Source organism: Sturnus vulgaris, chromosome 1 (genome assembly GCF_052056855.1).
Source record: "Sturnus vulgaris isolate bStuVul1 chromosome 1, bStuVul1.hap1, whole genome shotgun sequence".
NCBI classification, from domain to species: domain Eukaryota; kingdom Metazoa; phylum Chordata; class Aves; order Passeriformes; family Sturnidae; genus Sturnus; species Sturnus vulgaris.
Window position 1 is genome coordinate 80,436,227 of NC_142243.1, and position 20,132 is coordinate 80,456,358.

The 20,132-nt window shown below is 36.3% G+C and overlaps 1 protein-coding gene across 8 annotated transcripts in view; it reads left to right on the forward strand.

Moving 5' to 3' along the window:
* CDH12 (cadherin 12) overlaps positions 1-20,132 on the forward strand; it is a 534,486-nt gene that overhangs the window by 404,610 nt on the left and 109,744 nt on the right. For all 8 annotated transcript variants that reach the window (XM_088170601.1, XM_088170597.1, XM_088170617.1 and 5 more), the window contains one exon: positions 1,614-1,908. In XM_088170601.1, coding sequence (XP_088026727.1) covers positions 1,614-1,908 — 295 coding nt within the window. The remainder of the gene's footprint in view (positions 1-1,613; positions 1,909-20,132) is intronic.

Below are 20,132 nucleotides of genomic sequence, written 5' to 3' on the forward strand. Positions count from 1 at the left end.
CTTGATGTGTGTCTGTAAGACTCTAAATGATAATGGAAGGAAAATACCAAGTTTTTACTGAGCAGAATATAATGAAACAGCAGGAAGTTTTGAGCTACTTAAATTAAAATGTTGAGGAAGAAATAGATATTAATTATCTTAGACTATATTATTTTTCATTTTGTAAGCAAGGAAATATTTAACACCTTGGAAGCAAAATGCTTTCGTTTCAACTGGAGAGATAATTTAAAATAGCATGTGGGGGGCAGCTAGATGAAAGACCAGAATTTAGTATATTCACTGAGCAAGAATGATGAGATGAAAAAGTAGACAAAGAAGGGACTATGTGTTCGCTCTGTGCCACAAACCATGACCTCTTCCACAGTCACAAGGACCTATTTTCAATTTCAAGTCAATAGCTATAAATGCTAGTAATTGCCTTTAACTCCTTTTCTGTAGCTTAGCTTCTTGCCCCATTACTGAAACCATTTAGTTTCTCAGTAATTCATTTTATACATAATCTCCTTTCATGTCCCATGTTTCCTCTGTTGTGTTTCACCTTGGGCAGTACATCATGTAAATAAAGTCAATCCATAATCGCTTTGCAATTCAGCTTAAGGGAATTCACTCTTGAAAACTTCATTCTGACCAGTGTCCATTATAGATCTTTTTAGTCCTCATTAGAGGGAAAAAGTGGATGAACATTTAAAAAACTATTTCAGCATCAGTGATGTAACCTTGTGTATCTTTTTAAGACTTTTAGATGTATTTAAAGGGTGAGTACGGAGAAGGCTGGTAGAGGCATCTGAGAAAGAAGTTCATCATTCTGTATTTGGATTTTCTTTAAATCATACATTTATAATAATGGTTAAGGACACTTCTTTTTTGTAGGATAGACACTGATTAAAAGGACAAAAACATACAAGAAGTTGAATTCAACGGGTTTTTTTTTGTTTGTTTTTTTTTAATTTTAAGTTCTAACTAGAGATTCATCAGAGTAATAGCCTGAAAAATGTGTATCTTGGTATTTAAGGCAGAAAATACTGAGTTCTGTACTGTTTCAAAATGAGCAAGAAACTCCTAGATTCACAGTCTGCAATGTGATTATCTCAGAAAAGACAAAAGCAGTGATCAAATATTTGTGTAAAAGGCAGTATTTTTTAGTTCTGTTCAGCATTTACTGTAATCATGAGGTGTATCTTTTTTTAAAATTAAGTTCGAGTTTCAGATGCCATCAAGCTTTTGAAATAATTAGATATTTCCCTTTTTCTTCTCTGAAAGCTAAATGCCTGTGAAAGGTTTTAACACTCTCTATGTCATTTCACATTTGTTTGATGTGGCTATGAGTCATTTTATGTCCTTGGTCTTAAATTTCAGTTTATAACAAATGTGAAGCCCTGCTTCATTGCAGTTTTAGTTACTGAACTGCAGCAAGTCTGTGCTGTACTAAGTAGGGGTAAAAGTCTTACATAACATACTACCCACATTTTTTCCATGCACTTAGAGGCAGTTAAGGACTAAAGAAATTGATTCCTTCAAAGTCCTTTTTACATAAAAAAAAATAGTTGTCATCTAGCCTAAGAAAAGCCATTAATATTTTTGTCCTCCCTTTGTTTCTTTTTTTTCTTCTCAAGCTTCATTCTGACTTGGACAAGGGAGTTGGCACTGTTAAATATACCCTTTCGGGAGATGGTGCTGGCACGGTTTTTACCATCGATGAGACCACGGGAGATATTCATGCCATAAGGAGCCTAGATCGAGAAGAAAAACCTTTCTACACACTCCGGGCTCAGGCTGTGGATGTTGACACCAAGAAACCACTAGAGCCTGAATCAGAGTTCATCATCAAAGTGCAGGACATTAATGATAATGAGCCGAAGTTTCTGGATGGGCCTTATGTTGCCAGTGTCCCTGAAATGTCTCCAGTGGGTGAGTAAGAAGTTGTAAATGCTTGATAACTAATTGTATGTTACTTAATTGTATCAATGTACTTTTCTTGCTGAGGAAAAAAAAGAGAAGGAAGAAATGAAAAAAAAAAAAAGACCCTCTAGACCTTATTATTCGAAATGTTTCTAATATTCAGTGCCTAAATATACACAAATGACAGTTTTGTTTTAGCTTTTTTTGCTTATTTAGAAACTTATCCTCCTGCAGTATGAGTGCCTGTGATGTTAAATTTCTGAGGGTAGGATGAGTTTAAAAAGAAAGATATTCAAGGAAGTTATGCTAAAGTCCAGGTATGCCAATCCCAAACCTGTCATGTCACATGATGTTGTGCATTCCCCTCTCTGCCTAATTTACATTTGCTGTTTGCTGTACAAAATTAGATTGCCTGTTTTCTGTAAAGCTTCTTGCCTTTTAACTGTTTTTGTCTTTGTGGCTTTTAAATTCCTACAGCATTTGCATGATCTCCTAACTATGCATTAAGGAGTAAGTCTTTATTCAAGACCTGTTACACTGTGCATGCTCAAAGCAACTATTGTCCTTGCCTTTTCACACTGCAAGAATGACAGTCTGCAAGAGTGGCTCAATTTGTCAAAAACCCAATTTCCAAGAAAATCTTTAGTGCATCAGACTCTTAAGTTAAAACAAAACAAAACAAAACAAACAAAAAAGAACAAAAAAAAAAAAAACAAAAAAAAAAAAAACCAAAAAAAAAAAATAAAACAAAACCAAAACCAACCAAACAAAAAACCCCAGAAACAACAACAACAAAAAAACCCAAACAAACCAAAACAAACAAAAAATAAAGAACGTGGTAAGTTTTCAAAAACCTAGCATACAAAGGACAGTGTATTTTTCTTTTCAGAGAAAAGTAACGATACTGAAGTACTGGAATAGATTTTTGCTTGAAGAATTTTCACAACACGATGGATATTTGCTAGAAATTACATTTAGAACATTGATCCTGCTCTGGAGAAGGAGTCTAAATGGGCCCTTTTGGTCTCTTCCTGATGGCTGACTCTGAAGTGGTCCTGAGCAGTGTGTTTGCAACATAAGCACACTGCTTGTGTCCTGCTGCCAGATGGCATTTTGGGTTTCCCTGCAGGCACCAGAAATTAATTTGTTCTGGGCTGGGAGTCCTTTAACTTCCCAGTGCAAGTTCCAGCTGATTGCCCTTCTCTCTCCTAAACTGTCTTTCCTCAGTACTTCACAAGCCAGTACCAGCCTTTTAATACTCCTGGTAGTTGTTAACAGTTTTGGAAGTTTTCTGAGTTTGAAGTTGTGGAGGGGTACTGTTCCCCTGCAGCTATGCACGTAAGATGTTGATATTTTCAAAGTCAATTTTTAGAACTAGTAGGTGACTAGCTGTCTACACAAGTTGCTACATAGAATTAATAAGGTAATATTTTAAATTTTGTGATAAGGAGTAGTAGAATGTGATAGAATGTGATAAAATGTGATGTGAATTGACATGTAGAGATGATCACGTTAATCTTATAGAAATGTAGAGAAGCATTCACTACAGTCGGTCACAGGAGTTTGTCTGCAGATTCACAATATAGGTGCACTCTTGTTTCCCTTAATGAGATAAATAATAATATTATTTATGGTGGTTCTACGTATAGATGAAAACCATTTGTTACATTTTGACACCTGTGTCTGTGGCAAATTCAGAATAACATTTCTCACCAGTGAACGTATGATTGGTTATGAAATTGTTTTTAAAACCTGATCAGAAAGAAAAAATGAAAATCAGGGGTGGTGTTTGTACAGAAAACAGTGTCTGCATTCAGTTTCCCGCAACAATTCCCTTACTCTGTTCTCCTTTATCTTTCTTTGTTATTTTCTTAAATATGTGTGTGCAGCAGAAGATTAAATGCTAACAGAGCTTTTACTTCATATGAAATCCTCTTCAATGTGTGCCATAGATTGTGGCTTTTACATGGATGAGGAGTTGCATGACTAAATGAGATACAACTAAGCATGGTGTGTCATGCATATAGAATTTTAAAAGAAATGCTTTTCAATTTATTCTCCTTTAGAAAAACAAAAGTAGATGCCGTGGCAAAATGGATCTTCTTGGTCTTCTCTTTATTCAGTCACATTCACTTATCTAGAAGATTTATTTGTAACAGTTGTTTTTTTCCTCTATGAAAAAATTAAAGATGGATTAAAATTAATCAGAAAAGGCAAGACAAGGAAAGAGTTCCCTAAATGGAAGCCTAAACTTCAATTAGTGGCTACTAAAGCAGATAAGAATTTTTGCTGTTAGGTTGTCTTGCAGCAAAATTATCCAGAAATGCCTTGTCCTCTCTGTTTGCCAGGAGAATGTGCCTTCTCTGATGTAGATCTTGCTATTCTCTTGTTCTCTCTCAACTGTTTTTCCTTCCTTATGTAAGCTTAATTTTTCCAGAGAATCTAAAACTACTCCTTTCTATCATCAGTACCGTTTAGTTGCACCTATAGAGATGCTTAGACCTACGAGTGCCTGAGGCTGACATTGAAAATCACTTTGATTTTTCAGCTGGTGCAGCATATGGTTGTCTTGGCTTAGGAAAAAACCCAGATAAACTCTTCCTCTCATCTATTTTTTTAACATTTTCATTTTCTAGTTGCCACTTTTTAATTACCAAATGTTCCAAATTTCACTTACTATAGTTTTACAACAGTATTGATGATAAACTACACTCATGCACATATTTCTTGGGAAATTGTGGGAAATTCACTGAAATACTAATTTTTTCACCCTTACTAGTCTCTTGTGTGAACCTGACAAGCTTTTGTGTCTAGTATCTTGCAGTCTTTTATTGTTTCATAACATTTGCATGCAAAGGTTTATCCAGTTTGGTACTTTATCCCAAGGTTATTTGCAATTTTATTAGTAATGGTACTTTTTAGAAATTGTCATGGCTACATGGTTCTCAATTTTATAATGTCTCTGGACTTCCTAATAATAGCTATTGCTGAATTTGGGATGACTGAAATAATGCCATGAATTATCTCTGGAATCAGGGTTGCAGTTAAAGTTTTGCAATAAATTCATATATCAACTGGACCTTGGCAATTTTTTACTGGAAAAAGTGCAAAAAATTGAAAATTCATGGCATTCTCAAGATCTGGTTTTCTGCACAGAGGTATTACTTACATATACCTGTCATAGCCATGTTTATCACAGTAGATTTTCTTAGAACTTGTGTTACTCTCCATGCATAAGTTGGAAGGTGGAAGTTTACTTTTTCCCTTCAAATTTACATTGAAGGCAGATTGAATTTTCTTCTACAGTTTACTTTCTAAAGGTTTGGTTTTCCTTTTAATCAATACCACCCAGTAATAAAGATTATGATACTGAATATATTTTTTTTTTCTGAAGAGATAGTGTCAGCACTGCTATTTTAAGGTGCCTTACTTACCAGAAGCCAAATTTCTTCATATGCTCTTAAGAAAAAATGTTAGAAGGACGTTTACCAACTAAAAGCTAGGATGCAAACCTATTTTATGCCAAAGTTTGAATGGACAGCCGGCCTTGCTCTTTCCATGCTTGCACTGTAATCTGTTCTTGTATGATGCAAAGTCAATCACATCCATAAATAAGAAAGATCTTCTTTTGAAAAGCCCCTTGGGTTACCAAATGTTGTAACATGCAGGCTGCTGTACCCATCTGTGATTTCCAGTGTTTCTGATAGTTTCGAAGTGGGCACAGCTTTTGTGCTGTAGTGGAAGGATATCAGTGTTTCCAAAGTTGACACTGTATTGCTCACATGATAAATGGGGTGCAGAATATTTTATAGTGAAGATTTTATATTTTAAAGGACAATAATTTGAAATTCCCTGCAGAAAAACTCAGCAGATGGAGTCAGATCACAATGCTGAACTAATATTTTAAGAACAGAGATTGCTATGCTGTTATCTTATGCCTAGTAAGAGACTTATAAAAGCTTAAGAGCTGGACTCCTAATGTTGGTGGCTTTTTGTGGTTTGTTTTGCTGTTATTGTTTTTATTTGGTTGGTTGGTTGTTTTTTCCTGATATTGAATTTGTTTTATCAATACCTTTATTTTAAAATATTTTCTTGATTTAATATAAATCCCAAAATGTAGAATGAACCAGAAATGGGGATTTATCTATGAGAACTGAAAAAGATGCCCTAATATCCCCATATTTAAGTTTGTATTAGCAAAATATGTTCTCCTTAAGTATAGTTTAATCAACTGTGTTGTTCCTTCTGGCAGCTGTGCCAGCTTCTGTTGCAATATAGTTGACGTAAGTATGCAAATATAGCTGAGTTTAAACCAAGGTTATCCCCTTATTAAAGCTATCAGTCCAGATGACTGAGAATGGGGGCACAGAAGCATTTACACACATTCAAGGAAAGATATCATTATATATTTTTATATATTTAGACATAAAAATGTGCACAGGAATGCATTCGCTTCCGTATGCATTTCTTTCACTGAATATGCTGATTTTAAGAGCAATTTTATAATTTCCATTGTCACAGTCTCCTGATCGTTTTCTAAGGTCTTTGCATTATTCTTCTATGCTCCTGCATAGACCAGGTAGGGCTGTACTAAACCCATCAATTCCATAATCTATAGATGCCGTATGTTTTTCCTACACAATTTCATTTCATACTTTTCCACTACATTACCTCTTTATTGATTAGAGGGATTCTAAAAACTCCAGACCACCGTGGCAGACTAAAATGGTCAATGATAATAGAAAGTGGTTATCAGGTAATTTTTACTGTGTTCCTCAGTTGTGCAAAGCAGCTACCTGAAGAGTGTTATGGATTTACTTCCCATGGTACTGTCAGTGTGAAAATAGTCTCTATAAATTTTCTGGCAGTTTTCCTTCTGGAGTGAATACTTAATTGACTTTTATTTAATTATTGGCTTATATTTGAACACTGACAATGGTGCATATATATACATCCACAAATGGAACGTAGTTTTAGTATATCCATTTATGTAGTTTCATTTGCAAGAATTACAGCATGTAGAAGACTAACTTGGTGAAGTGGTAGGTAATAACCTGAACTCTGATTTGGCTCAGTTTAGCATTGTGTGCCTGAGTTTATCCTGAAGCTTACAGTGAGAAGAGGCTAGGGAAGGAAGGATTATAAGGCATTGGAGCAAATGCTGGATGAGCCTGCCTTTGATATAGATTCCTAGCTGTTGGTGATATATTTTTAAGGGCTTCCAAAAGCTTACCTAGGCTGTTGGAGAAGGTATTACTTTGGGAACCTATTGAGACCTTTTTTGAATGGCATTATGCATGCTCATGGACAGATAACTGACAGCATAATTTGTTTGCAGCCACTGTTGGTAGCCTGATCTCCATGTTTTTTTCTGGTGTTATCAAGTCCTTAGAGAAAATGATGGGAGTTGCATGTGATATTCAAGGTACAAACATTTTGAATATGTTTTATTTTTATCAAATTTTCCTTGTTTAATTATTCCGATCGGTAATTTTCCCCTTTTGTCTGCTATTGATCATTGAGATGAAAACTTTGGAGGATTTTCCGCAGTGATCCCAAGATCAAGAACTAATAGGTAATGGAGTTACAACCCACCTCTGCAGAAGTACTGATAAGTTATTTTTTCTGATGCCTCTTTGTGTTTCTCCATGTGAAGTTCCGTATTCTCAGTTTCATGCTATGTTAAGATTCCCCTGTAGCACTTTCCAGCAAAGCTTTCATTTTGTCAAGCTGTCACCTGTTCATATATTCTCTTTTACTGGCAACCTATGAGTTCAGATGCAAGACACATGCCAGTGGCAGCCCCTCTCTCATATAGAAAGACTGGCAATTGATTCCTACTGTTTTAGATCTCTTTTTATTTGGATTATTTTAGGAAAAGCTGCTGTGTCTTAAACTTCTTTTTTTTTCTTTTTCTCTTCTTTTAAGAGTCTTTGCTTAGGAACCTTGCTGAAAGCTTTTTTGAAATTTAGATACTCTTAATTTATGCCAGTAATCTTGAACTATATACTCACTGATGCACCCAATAGTTTTAATGGGCATTCAACCTTACAGGATTGTATCCACTTGCCCTTTAATTTGGTGCTTTATTGCACTGTTCAAATTTCATCCATCACATGGGGCAGACCTGGTGCCCTGGGTCATTCGGACCACGTTTCAGAAAAAATTCCTGTTCCATCATTGTTTTCCCATACTCTTTCCTGGGGCTATGTCAGGTGGCAGTTAACTCATCACAATTGATGGTTCAGTGGTTTCCCACTAAGAACAACATTTTTTTTGCTACAGCTCTTGTCTTTCTGATCCTCTTTTTGTTTTAATTTTGAAAAGATACATTTACTGCACTGATCATCAGAATAACTTTTATTGCCACTGTGTAGGAAAGTGAGTTTTAAGGAAGGAGCAGAGGGGAAGGCAGGTTAGGGCTGCTTAGCCTTTTCTTGAAGACTGTTTTTCCCTTTATACAGGACATTGCACAAAACATAAAATAAAATAAAAATAATATGAAAAAAAACCCCAATACTGAGATACTGAGAGAATATTACAAGTAGGCAGTTAAATCTTTTGAAACAAAAGTGTTTCTTTATGCTAGATCACCAGGTAATCTAGGCAGCTCCAATTATGGGGCAAGCAGGAGCCAAAAAAAAATAGATCAAAAGGGAGGGAGAAAATAGTGTAGAAAATCAAGACTTGATTAATTAAAAGATAATGGTTGTTGCCATACTGTGAGTTTCCTTTCATACAGCCTGGCTGTTGGATATTTTCAGTTAAACTAAGACATCTGGCAAATGCTGTCAGGTGGGAGAATCTGTGTAAAATGAAAGCTGTGACAGACAGGACTATACAAACATGTGGAAAGCAAAGCTGAGAAGCTTTGACTGTTAAAAGAGACTCTGGATAGTTTAAAAGAGACGCCGGGTAGCTGTTTTCTGCTAGCTGTTCTTAAAGTCCCAAAGTGTCAGTATATGTGCTAAAACCATTTAAAAGCATTTGATTCTTACTTCTCATATATATCTAAGCCTACACTGGATATTTTTACCATGACTTCAGCAAGGCTTTCAACACTGTCTCTCATTTTATCCTCAGAGGCAAACTCAGGAGATGGGAATTAGATAAGTGGACAGTGAAGTGCATTGAGAAGTGGACGAATGGCAGATCCGAGAGGATCATAACCAGTGATCATAGTGATCACTAGGATCATAATCCTGTGATCCTAGTACAGGTCCTAGTTGGAGACCTGTCACTAGAGGTGTCCACCAAGGTTCAATATTGGGCCCAGTATTGTTTAACTTCTTCACCAATGACTTGGATGAAGGGACAGAGGCCTCCTCAACAAGTTCCCTGATGGCACAAAGCTGTGAGGAGTGCCTGATACCCTAGAGAGCTGTGCAGCCCTTCAGAGGGACCCCAGCAGGGTGGAGAGATGGGCAGAGAACTACCTGAAATTCAACAAAGGCAAACCCAGGGTCCCACAGCTGGGGAAGAATAACCCCATGGACTAACACAGGCTGGAGGATGAAATTATGGTAAGCAGCTCTGAAGAGAAGGACCTAGGCATCCTGGGGGACAATAAGCACTCCATGAGCAAGTAGTGTGTCCTTTTGGCCAAGAAGGCCAAAGATATCCTGGGGTTCATTAGGAACAGCATTGCCTGCAGATTGAGGGAAGTGTTTCTGTTCCTGGGGAGGCACAGGCAGAGTGCTGTCTCCAGTTCTGGGCTCCTCAGTTCCACAGAGACATGAAGCAGGTCCAGTGGAGGGTAACATAGAGGATTATGGGACTGGAGTATCTCTCTTATGAGGGAGCTCTGGGAGAGCTCGGGCTGTTTAGCCTTCAGAAGAGACGGCAGAGAAGGGACCTGATCGATGTTGGTACGCAGTGTGTCAGGAGGATGGAGCCAGCCTCTTCTTGTTGGGGCCAGGTAGTTGGGCAAGAGGCAACAGGCAGAAATGGATGCACAGAAACTTCCACCTGAACATGAGGTGACTGAGCACTGCAAAAGATTGCCCAGAGAGGTTGTCTTCCTCGTTCAAGAGCCATCTGGACACAACCCTATGGCACGTGCTCTGGGATGACTCTGCTTGAGCAGGGAGGTCGGACCAAATGGCCCACTGTGGTCCCTTCCAGCCTGATCCATCCTGCAATTCTCTGTGTGATTGTGTTTGACTGTATATGGGCAAAGCTAAGAACCCACGTCACAGAGGTTAAAACCATTATGTTTCTATCCACACACTGACTTTACTGCAGCTCAGTAGCATATAAATCAAATAATATATTTTATCACATGCATTTTTTGATACAACCTAGCCTCTTTTATGTTGCCACACAATGCCTCCATTAATAAAATTAGGCTATTGGATTTTTTCTAAATGTACATTCTAAATATTTTTGGGAATTTCAGTGGTATTGACTATTAGTTCTTTTTACATACAAGGAGAAGCTTTATAATTATTGGTTCAGTCTTGCTATTTTCATAAACACCTTTAGGTTCAAGATATATTTCATTAGATTTGTTGGGAGTATGTGATTATGTGCCTTTTTTTTTTTTTTTTGTTAATTTTACAGTTGATGAGGGAAAGAAATTGACATATTTAATTGTAGTATTGAAAAATGTTGGAATTGTTTTTATATGGGCATGTAATATCTGTAAACATAAAACATGCTGCATTGATACTTGTTTTAGTAGCCACAGATCAGCTGTAAATGATAAAAATTAAAAAGAAGATGTTTTTTCTTACCACAAAATTACTCTGAACATTAAATATCTTTTCAGTAAGAGCTGTCCTTTGGGCCACTAAATGATTTAAAACATTAAACATATTTTAAAAGTATTACTGTTCTCAGCCACTGAACGACTGTAAACATTAAATATGTTTTATAAAAGCTTCTTTTCAAGCTACTGCCTGCATGGCTATGAATATAATTTTTGTTTAAAGTTTCTTTTCAGCCACTGAAGGTTTTCTTGGGTTTTTTTTTGTTTTTTTATATGCTTAGTTCTATTTATAATTTTTCAGAGAAGAAACAAGTTCAAGGTTTCACTGGCACAAGGCAGCTCTTCATTTATGACAAGTAATCATGTTCTACCCATCTTCTCATAAAAACACCACAGGTAATAATAACAAGCCAAATTTTAAAAGGATTTTAATGGATATTTTGCATGGAAAGTGAGTGCATATTTAGTGTTCTAGTCACCCATTTTTTGTGTTTTACTCTGCCATAAACCAAAACAATAAAAACAGACATGACTGATATTCTCTACTAAAAAAACTAAGAAGTCTAAGAAATCAGTCACTGATGGATTGTGTGAATCAATCAAGTCATCATCAGCCCTAGAGGAGGGCAAAAAATAATGCAAAATATTCTCAAGATTACTAAGCAAATGGGAGTCACTAAACCAAATATGATTAAAGGCTTTAATTCTGTGTGCAGAAATAACTCTGTGTGGGAAATTAGATGTAATCCTAGGAAGGCCTGGAGTGATAAGAAAAGTGTTCATGAGAATCTGGCTTAACAAGAACTAAGAGAAGGATCACTGATCACATACTGTTAAGGACAAATTATTCTCTGCTTAGAGAATCCCATAAGGCTTAAAGTCTACAGCAAGGACACTGCAGATAAAAATAATACCTTAAGAAAAAAAGTCTGCATAAACTAGAGGTTTAAAAATATCTGCAGTCTCAGGAACAGCATATACAAGAGTATCTTTAAATGGAATGTCAGCCAATTAGTAGGTGTATCTGTCTGCCAACCTTGGATTTAATGAGTCCTAGGTACTTAACAGTTCTCCTTGTTTGTAGTAAGGAACAGCATAGATAGGCAATTCAGTCCAATATCTGTCCTGTTCACTGTAGGTTTTTCCTAACTAAGGAACCTTTACAGACCTTGTGGGAACAGGAATCTGGCATCCCTCCAACCTTTTCTCAACAAGGATCTTGATAGAGCTGATCAAAACCTTTCCACAACAGATATTTCACTAAGTTTCTGTACAACAGAAAGGTGCAAACATGTAATTCTCTTAAAACTTTTTATGAAAAAAACAGATGGCTGCCTAGTGAGTCATCCCACAGGTTAGTTGGTGACTGGAAAATTAAACAGGTGGTTCCTGTATTAGTAAAGGAGCATTCTTTATACCACCCTGACAAGCCAAGCACTGGCTGGCTTGGAATCCATAGTCAATGCAGTATTCTCTGAAGATGGTGCATGGAACATGGTGCATTTGTCTGCTCCTTGATTTCTCTTCCATATAGGTGATGACAAGACAGGTTGTCATGCTTTCCAGACAAGCTAGTCAGCCTGCAAGTTAAACAGGTCCAGAAGACCAATGGAAATGAAAGAAATTGTACTCTCTGCTAAAAACTCAGCAGTGTCAGTATTGTTTTCTGGACTACTTTTTTTTTTTTTTTTTTTTTTTTTCCCGGAATGAAGCTGGATGAAGTGAAAATCCAAAAACTATATGAAATATCACAGTAAAATTTCACTGTCTAGACATCCTTACTTGCCAGTTATGTCTGAGCACCTTTTGTGCAGAAGCCAGCAGTAAATGTGAGATCACTGAGGATTAGAGAGAGAGGCAAAGACTAGAAATAGAAGGGGAGTTGACTTCAAGCAGGTGTGAAAGTAAAGAATGACAGCAGAGGAAGAGGAAAATCTTGATAGACAGTTCCGCTTTCACTTCAAGAGCTGCTGGAGAGAAATCGACACCTTTAATACTGCCTTGGACTTGATTTAGGTTGACACTGCTAAAGAGACAGCTATTATTTCTATTAACATAAACTTCAGGGCTGTACTTTTATTTTCATAAAAAGTTTAAAGGGTGTTAATGCATAAGCAGTCAAGGTATCAGTATTCCTATGGAGCAGTCTTGAGGGAACAAGGAAACAGCAAGGAGTAGGCAAGAGGACATCTAACCAAAGGATTACCTGACATACCATTCTGCTCTAGAATTGATGGAGAATGTTGCTGCTGGTACTCTCAGAGGTGTAATTTCAGCTAACTTCTTGCCTTGGGAAAAGATATTTTAAATGGTAAAGGATAATATGAATCCTAAAAGACAATCCAATAAAAATCTGGTCAAGAAGCCTATAGCTGGAGATTATCTCCTCAAAAATATTTTTCATCTTCCATCTATGTTTATTGTTGTTAGTATAGCAAGCATCAGTTTTATCATTTGTTCTGATCTAAAGGAGTATCACAACTTATCTGAAGCATAAGATAATTGTGTAGCTAAGATTCTCATTTTGTAGTAACATCACCTTAGAAACTCATCTATCGTCTCGTCTCTGTAATTTTCCAGAACTAGAGCCTGGGAGAAGGTTAAACACACATTTAGGCAGATAATAATGTCACAGCCTATTTGGGACTAAGTCTTATCCAAGCACAATTTAGTGCTTCTCTGTCTCTTAAAAGGATTGTTGTTTGGGTTCACATACCTGTCAAATATTTTTCTAATCCCCATTTTGTTAGGTGTAGTGGCTGTACATTCCCTAAATTGCTCATGCCATTCTACAAAACACTTTTTTTTCTTTTTTTTTTTTTTCCAATTTTTAACATTTTTACCTTTTAGTCTTGAAGATAAAAAGTGTATAGGAACAGATGATTTAGCTTTGGTCCCTACTGGACACATCTCTATTATGACATCTTTTTGTCTTCTTTCTAAATTAAACAGATTAAATCTTTAAAGTTCTATGTGGAAAACTTTTCATGTCTCAATCACTTTTACTGCTTGCCTCTGAGCCTCTGTTACTTTTGCCGTCCTTTTAGTGATAAGGCAGCAGTAATCAATATTTTCAACAGCCTTGAGAGAATTCAGATGAGAAAGATGCCTGAAGGGCAGGTTCAAGTGCTCAAGCCTGCAATTTATGGTTTTGCAAGAGGTGATACAGACACAGATGCTCAAATTATCAGCCCTACTTGTTACTTCTCTGGTTCAGTAGCTCCAAATTCACTTCTTCTTGCTGCTTTCATTCCATATCACCTTATGCCTGAACACAAAACAAACCCTTTCCAACAGTTTTCAACGGATTCTTGATAGTCCTGGGATGCTTTCATGATTCTTCCATGTGACTCTCAATGAATCCTTTGTTCACAAGTTTTAAGTCTTAAATCAATATTAATCACTGAGCATAATTCAGTGAGGTATAGCACCTTGTTGTTTGAGCAGTGAATGATCCTGTGTGTCTTCCAAAGATCATCCAGCTAATATAGCAGAAGGGGGCAAAGTCTTGCCCTGGTTGAACAGTAAAAATAGATTTACTATGATGTATTAAAGCACTGTTTTTTATAGTTTTGTTTGCAATATTGGAGAGGGAATAAGCAGAGGATTCTTAGCATTTGTGGAGGGATGGGCAGTGAGTGAACAAATGTAAAGAGCTGGTTTTATTTCACGCAACCCAGATTCAGACACTGCTGTACTAGGAATTGCTGCAACATAAAATGTTGGCTAATCAACTCCTACATCAGCTTTCCTTTGTAAGAAATAAGCAAAAGCAAATTCTAGCTTTTCCTTCTGAAGAAAATCTTACATAAATGACTGAGAGGTCACACTGTCTGCCTGAATCAAAAGATCGTAGCAAGGCATCAGCTCCTTAAATTCCAAAATCCATATAAAGCTAGTAATTGAACTGGCAAGCTGTGAAGAAGGAATCCTCTCTTTGGGCCACTGCACAGCAATAAGAGATCTTTGAACGACTGATTTAAAGGAAAGATAAGGGATAAGAACTACACCAGCACATCCTACTGATTTACTGTAGAGATGATGTTGTGGCAGGTCAGTAATACCTACACTGCAATCTGGATGCTTTATATTGTAGCCACCTTGATCGATTTACTTTGGTTAGCACAAGGGGACAGTAACAGTGATGATGGAACAACTTTTATGGCAGCATAGTACAAGAGACTTTGGGACACTAACTCACCAGCTACCTTGCAGGAATGTCCTGATTGTTCATTTCCAGTGCTGCTCTTGCCCAGACTGCCTATATTTAAGACTACATGAGGGTGCACCTCTCACATTGTAAATGAGTTGTGTGATTTGAGTGTTGACTCACTTGTGGACACAGTGTGCATCATGTCGGTACTGCTCTTATCAACAGCAGAGGTTTTAGACTCTTTAGTAGAGGCTTGTTTCATCAGCACATTCTCAGGACAGATTTTTAAAGGTAACTTAGCACTGAGGTTTTACAAGCATCTTGTGGGTATTTTTTTCTTTTCTTTTTTTTTTTTTTCATTTATATGACTAAGTCTAGGGCATATAAATGGTTTGAAAACTCTAGTCAGTCTTTAGACTCCCAAATATCTTTTAATAGCTTAAGCTGAATCACTAAGTTCCTCAAGCTATACTGAGAATCCCTTATCTATAGATACCTAACTTTTGCTGACCTACATTACAAATATGAGTCAATGTGTCCTCGAAATTTGGGCAGGTCCTTGAAGTGATATCCCTGGAGCCCAATCAGATCAGATGCAAATCAAATTCAGCACTAATACTACGTAAGTGTGGGCATGCCATGGAGGGTTAGACACCCACATGCATTTATTTGTCTGATTCCACATGAAATATTTTAGTACCTCCCTGAAACTGTAAAAAGAGTAAGATTCCATGATTTTTTTTTTTTTTCTGTAGGTACCTAATGTCATCTAAGTCTGTCCCCAATCTGCTTGCTCATAGAAGCATCTGAACTTTACACTGCTGAGCAGCTAGGAGCCAATTAATGCCTAAGCGCTGTCAGAAATCATAAAGTAGATATACCTAATTCTCTTTCAGAAGCCAGTCAGTGACATTTTCAGAGTTCAGAGTTACATCCCATGCAAAATGTGACTGGAGGAGAGGTTACATATTTTTCATTTTACAGTGAGGTAGGTGGAAAACTCGCACAAGATGCTGCAGATGCAGCTTTAATGCTTTCCTTTTTTTGAATACCCCCTCCTTATGTTTTAACCACCACAGCCTTTGTAGTTTTTCTTCCTTCTCCCTTTTTTTTGCCTTATGAATATTTAATGATCCTACATAAAACAGATCAGATTCCTCCTTTTTTTTCAAGAGAGTGATGCTCTTGAGAGAGCATTCACTTAGGAGGTAGGAAATGAGCATTCAACCAACATACAACAGGAGAGTGACTTAAAATAATCTGTAGCTCATGTATCCACTGAGTAGTCAGGGAGGTAAGATCATCTGTTTCTTCATCTTGTCACAATAAGGCTGCTTTAAACTGTTAACACAGAAATGAGTTCAAAATTGTTATCCCCAGTAAATAATTTCTGAGAAAGAAGATATCTAGGATACAGCTTTTTTCATTGGTATTTCCTACAGCACCTTTTCACTAATAAGCTCGCTTGTATGGATCTCTTAGGCATCTGAATAACACCAAAGAGAAAAAAAAATCTGCATCTGGGCTTATTGCATTTCGCAGTGGCTCTTTTTTATGATTCATGCCCTCAGTATTGTTGTGCATAAAAGCACTGTGTAATGTCTCTTCTCTGTTTTATAGATGTGGTCTTGAAGTTGGTGAAAACTGAGAAGAAATATTCATTGCAGAGCTTGACTCATAATGCTTATTTGATACCAGAACTGACAAACACAGATAAGATGTGTGTGTAAGGGAACTGAGGGAAATTACCTTAAAAAACAGTATGTCTTTAAAAATATGTTTGTGATGGTGTCAGGGGAAAAAAAATGTTTATGAATATTTAAAAAAACAAAGCAGTAAAAAGTAGTAAAGCAGGTGACTAATAGGACAATATATTAATGCTCATTTTAAAAATATGAGCAGGACTAGTTTAGTGAGTGAATAACCATGATGTCTGGGGTGATAACCATTTATGTATGGGGGAAGGACTGTGCATGGACTATTTTAATTTAGGATCTGGGGATTTTTTGGCTTTGTATTAATTTTTTGTTTGGTTGGTTGGTTTTGTTTTTTGTCTTTGTTGGTTGTGGTGCTTGGGGTTTTTTGTGCTTTTCTTATAATTTATTTTTTTTTGTTTGGGATTAAGACAGAATGTTTTTTTTTATTTTTCTCAACTCTTACTACTCTTCTCTTTGGAAAAATCAATAATTTGGATTGTGTTTTATTTGGAAAGTATAAGGAGAAGACAAGACTCCTTGAATATTGAATACAATCAAATTTTAGATAGTCGATCTATAGGTCTGGATTTGATTTTTGACAGGTAGTGATTAATCTCTAAAATGATAACACACTAAAGGTTAAGCAAATATTTTCCCCTGAAATGTAGAACTCTGTTTTTTTCAGTTAAACAGGATATCTAGGCCATACTTAGGTGCATTTAATTTTAGCTCTGGTATTTCACAAATTCAGAGTTTTATGAATATCAAGGCTTGCTTACCTCATAGGTTTTAGAATTTATGAATAAACATAAAAATGTTGGGGAGTGGAATAGAAAGGCACATTTTTAGAATAGAATCCTTACCTAAGAAGGGTCAGACTACTCTTCAGCCTGGACAACATTCAGATATGCTCTGCCTTTACCATTTTAACTGTCTTTTAATTGTTCTGGTATTTCTTTTTTTTTTTTTTTTTTTTTTTTTTTACCACTGGTGCCAACTTAAGCATTGCTTTTTATCTATCTCCAGAGACAAGTGATTTTGATCTTCAAAATAGATAGAGAAATGCAAATCAGAGGAAAAAAAATCCCAGAGTAGGTTCAGAATAACTCTAATGAGTAAATGATTTCAACTTCTATCTGGTAAAAATTGCAGAGTTTCTACCTTAATAATTTTAACAGTGTGGAATACAGTGGTAGGCCTTTTTGTGTCACCCTTAACTAGAATTTTCTATATCCTAGCTGTGCTGTACAAATATTGAAATACTTGCATTTATGCATTTACTTATGGTCACAATTTATTTGCCTATTTTTCTGATCTTATTTTGTCTTGTGTCTTGTTTAAAGAGTATAATGCATTGCTATAAAAACGAGGCATTAAAGAAGCCCTCGAATAAGATACAAGGGCTTAAAATTAGAATTATAGAAGAATACTGCACCCTTCCTACAGAGACAGTTAAGCATTGTTGTCTGATTTTACTCATTTTTTTTCAAAGTTCGGGTATTTTAATTAAGGAATCATCCTTTTCCAACACATTTCTTTATAAAACTAGCAGATTGCAAGTGAAATATTTGCAAAGTATGTATATAGCTATAGCTATGTACACCTTGAATCACATCAAGAGAAGGTTTTGTTGTGGAGGTGATGTCTTAGAACTCCCAAATAAGAGAAAGTCTTCTCAAAGAAGAATTGTTGTAAGTCTTGTAACAAAGATTTTTCAGTCCATAGTGCAGTGACAGCAGAGGAAAGCAAACAAATGTTTTCTTCTGTTTTCTGCTTACATTTTACAGCTGAGAAATCATGCAGATAAAGAAAGTTTGGACTTAGATTTTTTTTTTTCCCAGAGCTATCTGATTACCAGTTATGCCCCTGAATTTTTGGTTATTGATAAGGAACAGAAGAACATGAAGGAATGACTATGGAGAAAGAAAATGAAACTGTGAATTGTATAATATATATCTTTCAATTATTTCAATTGAAATAAATCCCAATTACTTACCTTAAATATAATTATTTGATTTCACTGGCTTCAGTATCTTTTAAAGTTTTCTTTAAATGAAACATATACCAAGTGATATGCTGAGTAGTCAAGTTTTTAAAGCTTGCAGTCAGGCTTTCATTCACATTTTAGATGAATCCAAGGCTGTGCTTACCCAAGATATTTGGGCCCTGGAGTGATGTAATAGGATTCATGACTAGAAGTCCTGACCTGGTATTTATAATTTTATCCAGGGATAACCCTCCATGAAGAGAGAATGTCTTCTACTGTTACTGTTTGATAGGTGAAAGCTTTTGACAATACTCAAATGACAGGGAAGGGAGAAGCATAAGCCACTCGGTGGCAGGGGAACTCAGGACAGTGAGGGTGAAGCTGAGGGAAGTCCCAGAAAAAGACACCTTGAAGCCTTCCTGCAGGTGAGTTTCAAACATCTGGGAAAGTGAGATGTTTTGAGCATACAGCATTTCTGTACTAGGATGGGGATACAGCCTTGGTGAGGACTGTGTAGATGTGGAGTGAGAGTAGCTTGTAGGCTTTCTGAGTAATGATTTTCAACACTACCTTTTAAATACTCAAATAATGAGGCAGAACTTCACAATTTGGGGTGTTTTCTTTGACATAGCCTAGAGTTAATGAGCCCCTATATTTCTGATATTGTGCACACATCTGTCTTCAGCACATTTGTGCTCCCTCAGGTGGTAACAGGCAGATGTAGGTACAGGACCATGGCAGCCATGCTTGGTAACTGGGCTAAGCTTCATAGGTCATGCACACTTATTTTTCTCTTCACATATTGTGCTAAAAAATACTTAATCTCAGTCATAAAGTTTGTCTGATAAAAAATAAAAAATACACTTTTGCTGTTAGAAGTACCTTCGTTTTTATCATCAGGAAGATAAACACGTTTAAAATCTGATCTGTACTGTCTGCTCATCCATACTGTACTGTCTCATCCAAACTAGACAAATAAAGTGGCATATTGAATTATTTCTCTAATGAGGAGGAATAAATGGGATGCCTGGTGATTTGGTTTTGATTTATTTTTTTCCCCCGTAGATGCCGGAATTACACACAGTTAACATTTTATTCCTATTTGCAGAACACCATGTATTGTGCACTAAAAGTGTAATGGGATTAGTTTATATTTTCCATGAAAATTTTCGGGTATTTTCATTCAAATGAAATTGAATGAAATGGAATTTCAGTTTTAAGGTAAAACAATCTCAGTTTAAGAGCTGCAACTTCCTTCCCACATGCAAAAATAGATAACTCAAGTTCTTAGATAGATTTATGTATCTGAGCAACTCAGAACCTCATTCTTCTCCTCAGTGTTTTTTTCCCTAATCTCCCATCTCCATTTAGGGACTCCCATCTGACAATGAAGTAGTACTGCAATATGAGAAATGGAGCCTAGCCAGAACTCCCAGGCCCATATTAATTCTGTTTATTTATTTTGTTTGCTATTTCATGTTTTGTTTTTCCAGTTCCACATGAGACATATTAGCAAATTCACTCTATTTGTTACTTACCTATGGGTGAAAAAATTTCTCCTTTTCTGAAAATTCTCACCTTGTGTTTAGAAAAAATAGGAATCTTCCAATAGAGAAAATTTTGTGAGACTAGGTCTTTTAAAATCAAGAGGAGTACTCCATATAGTGGTATATTCTGAAAATACAA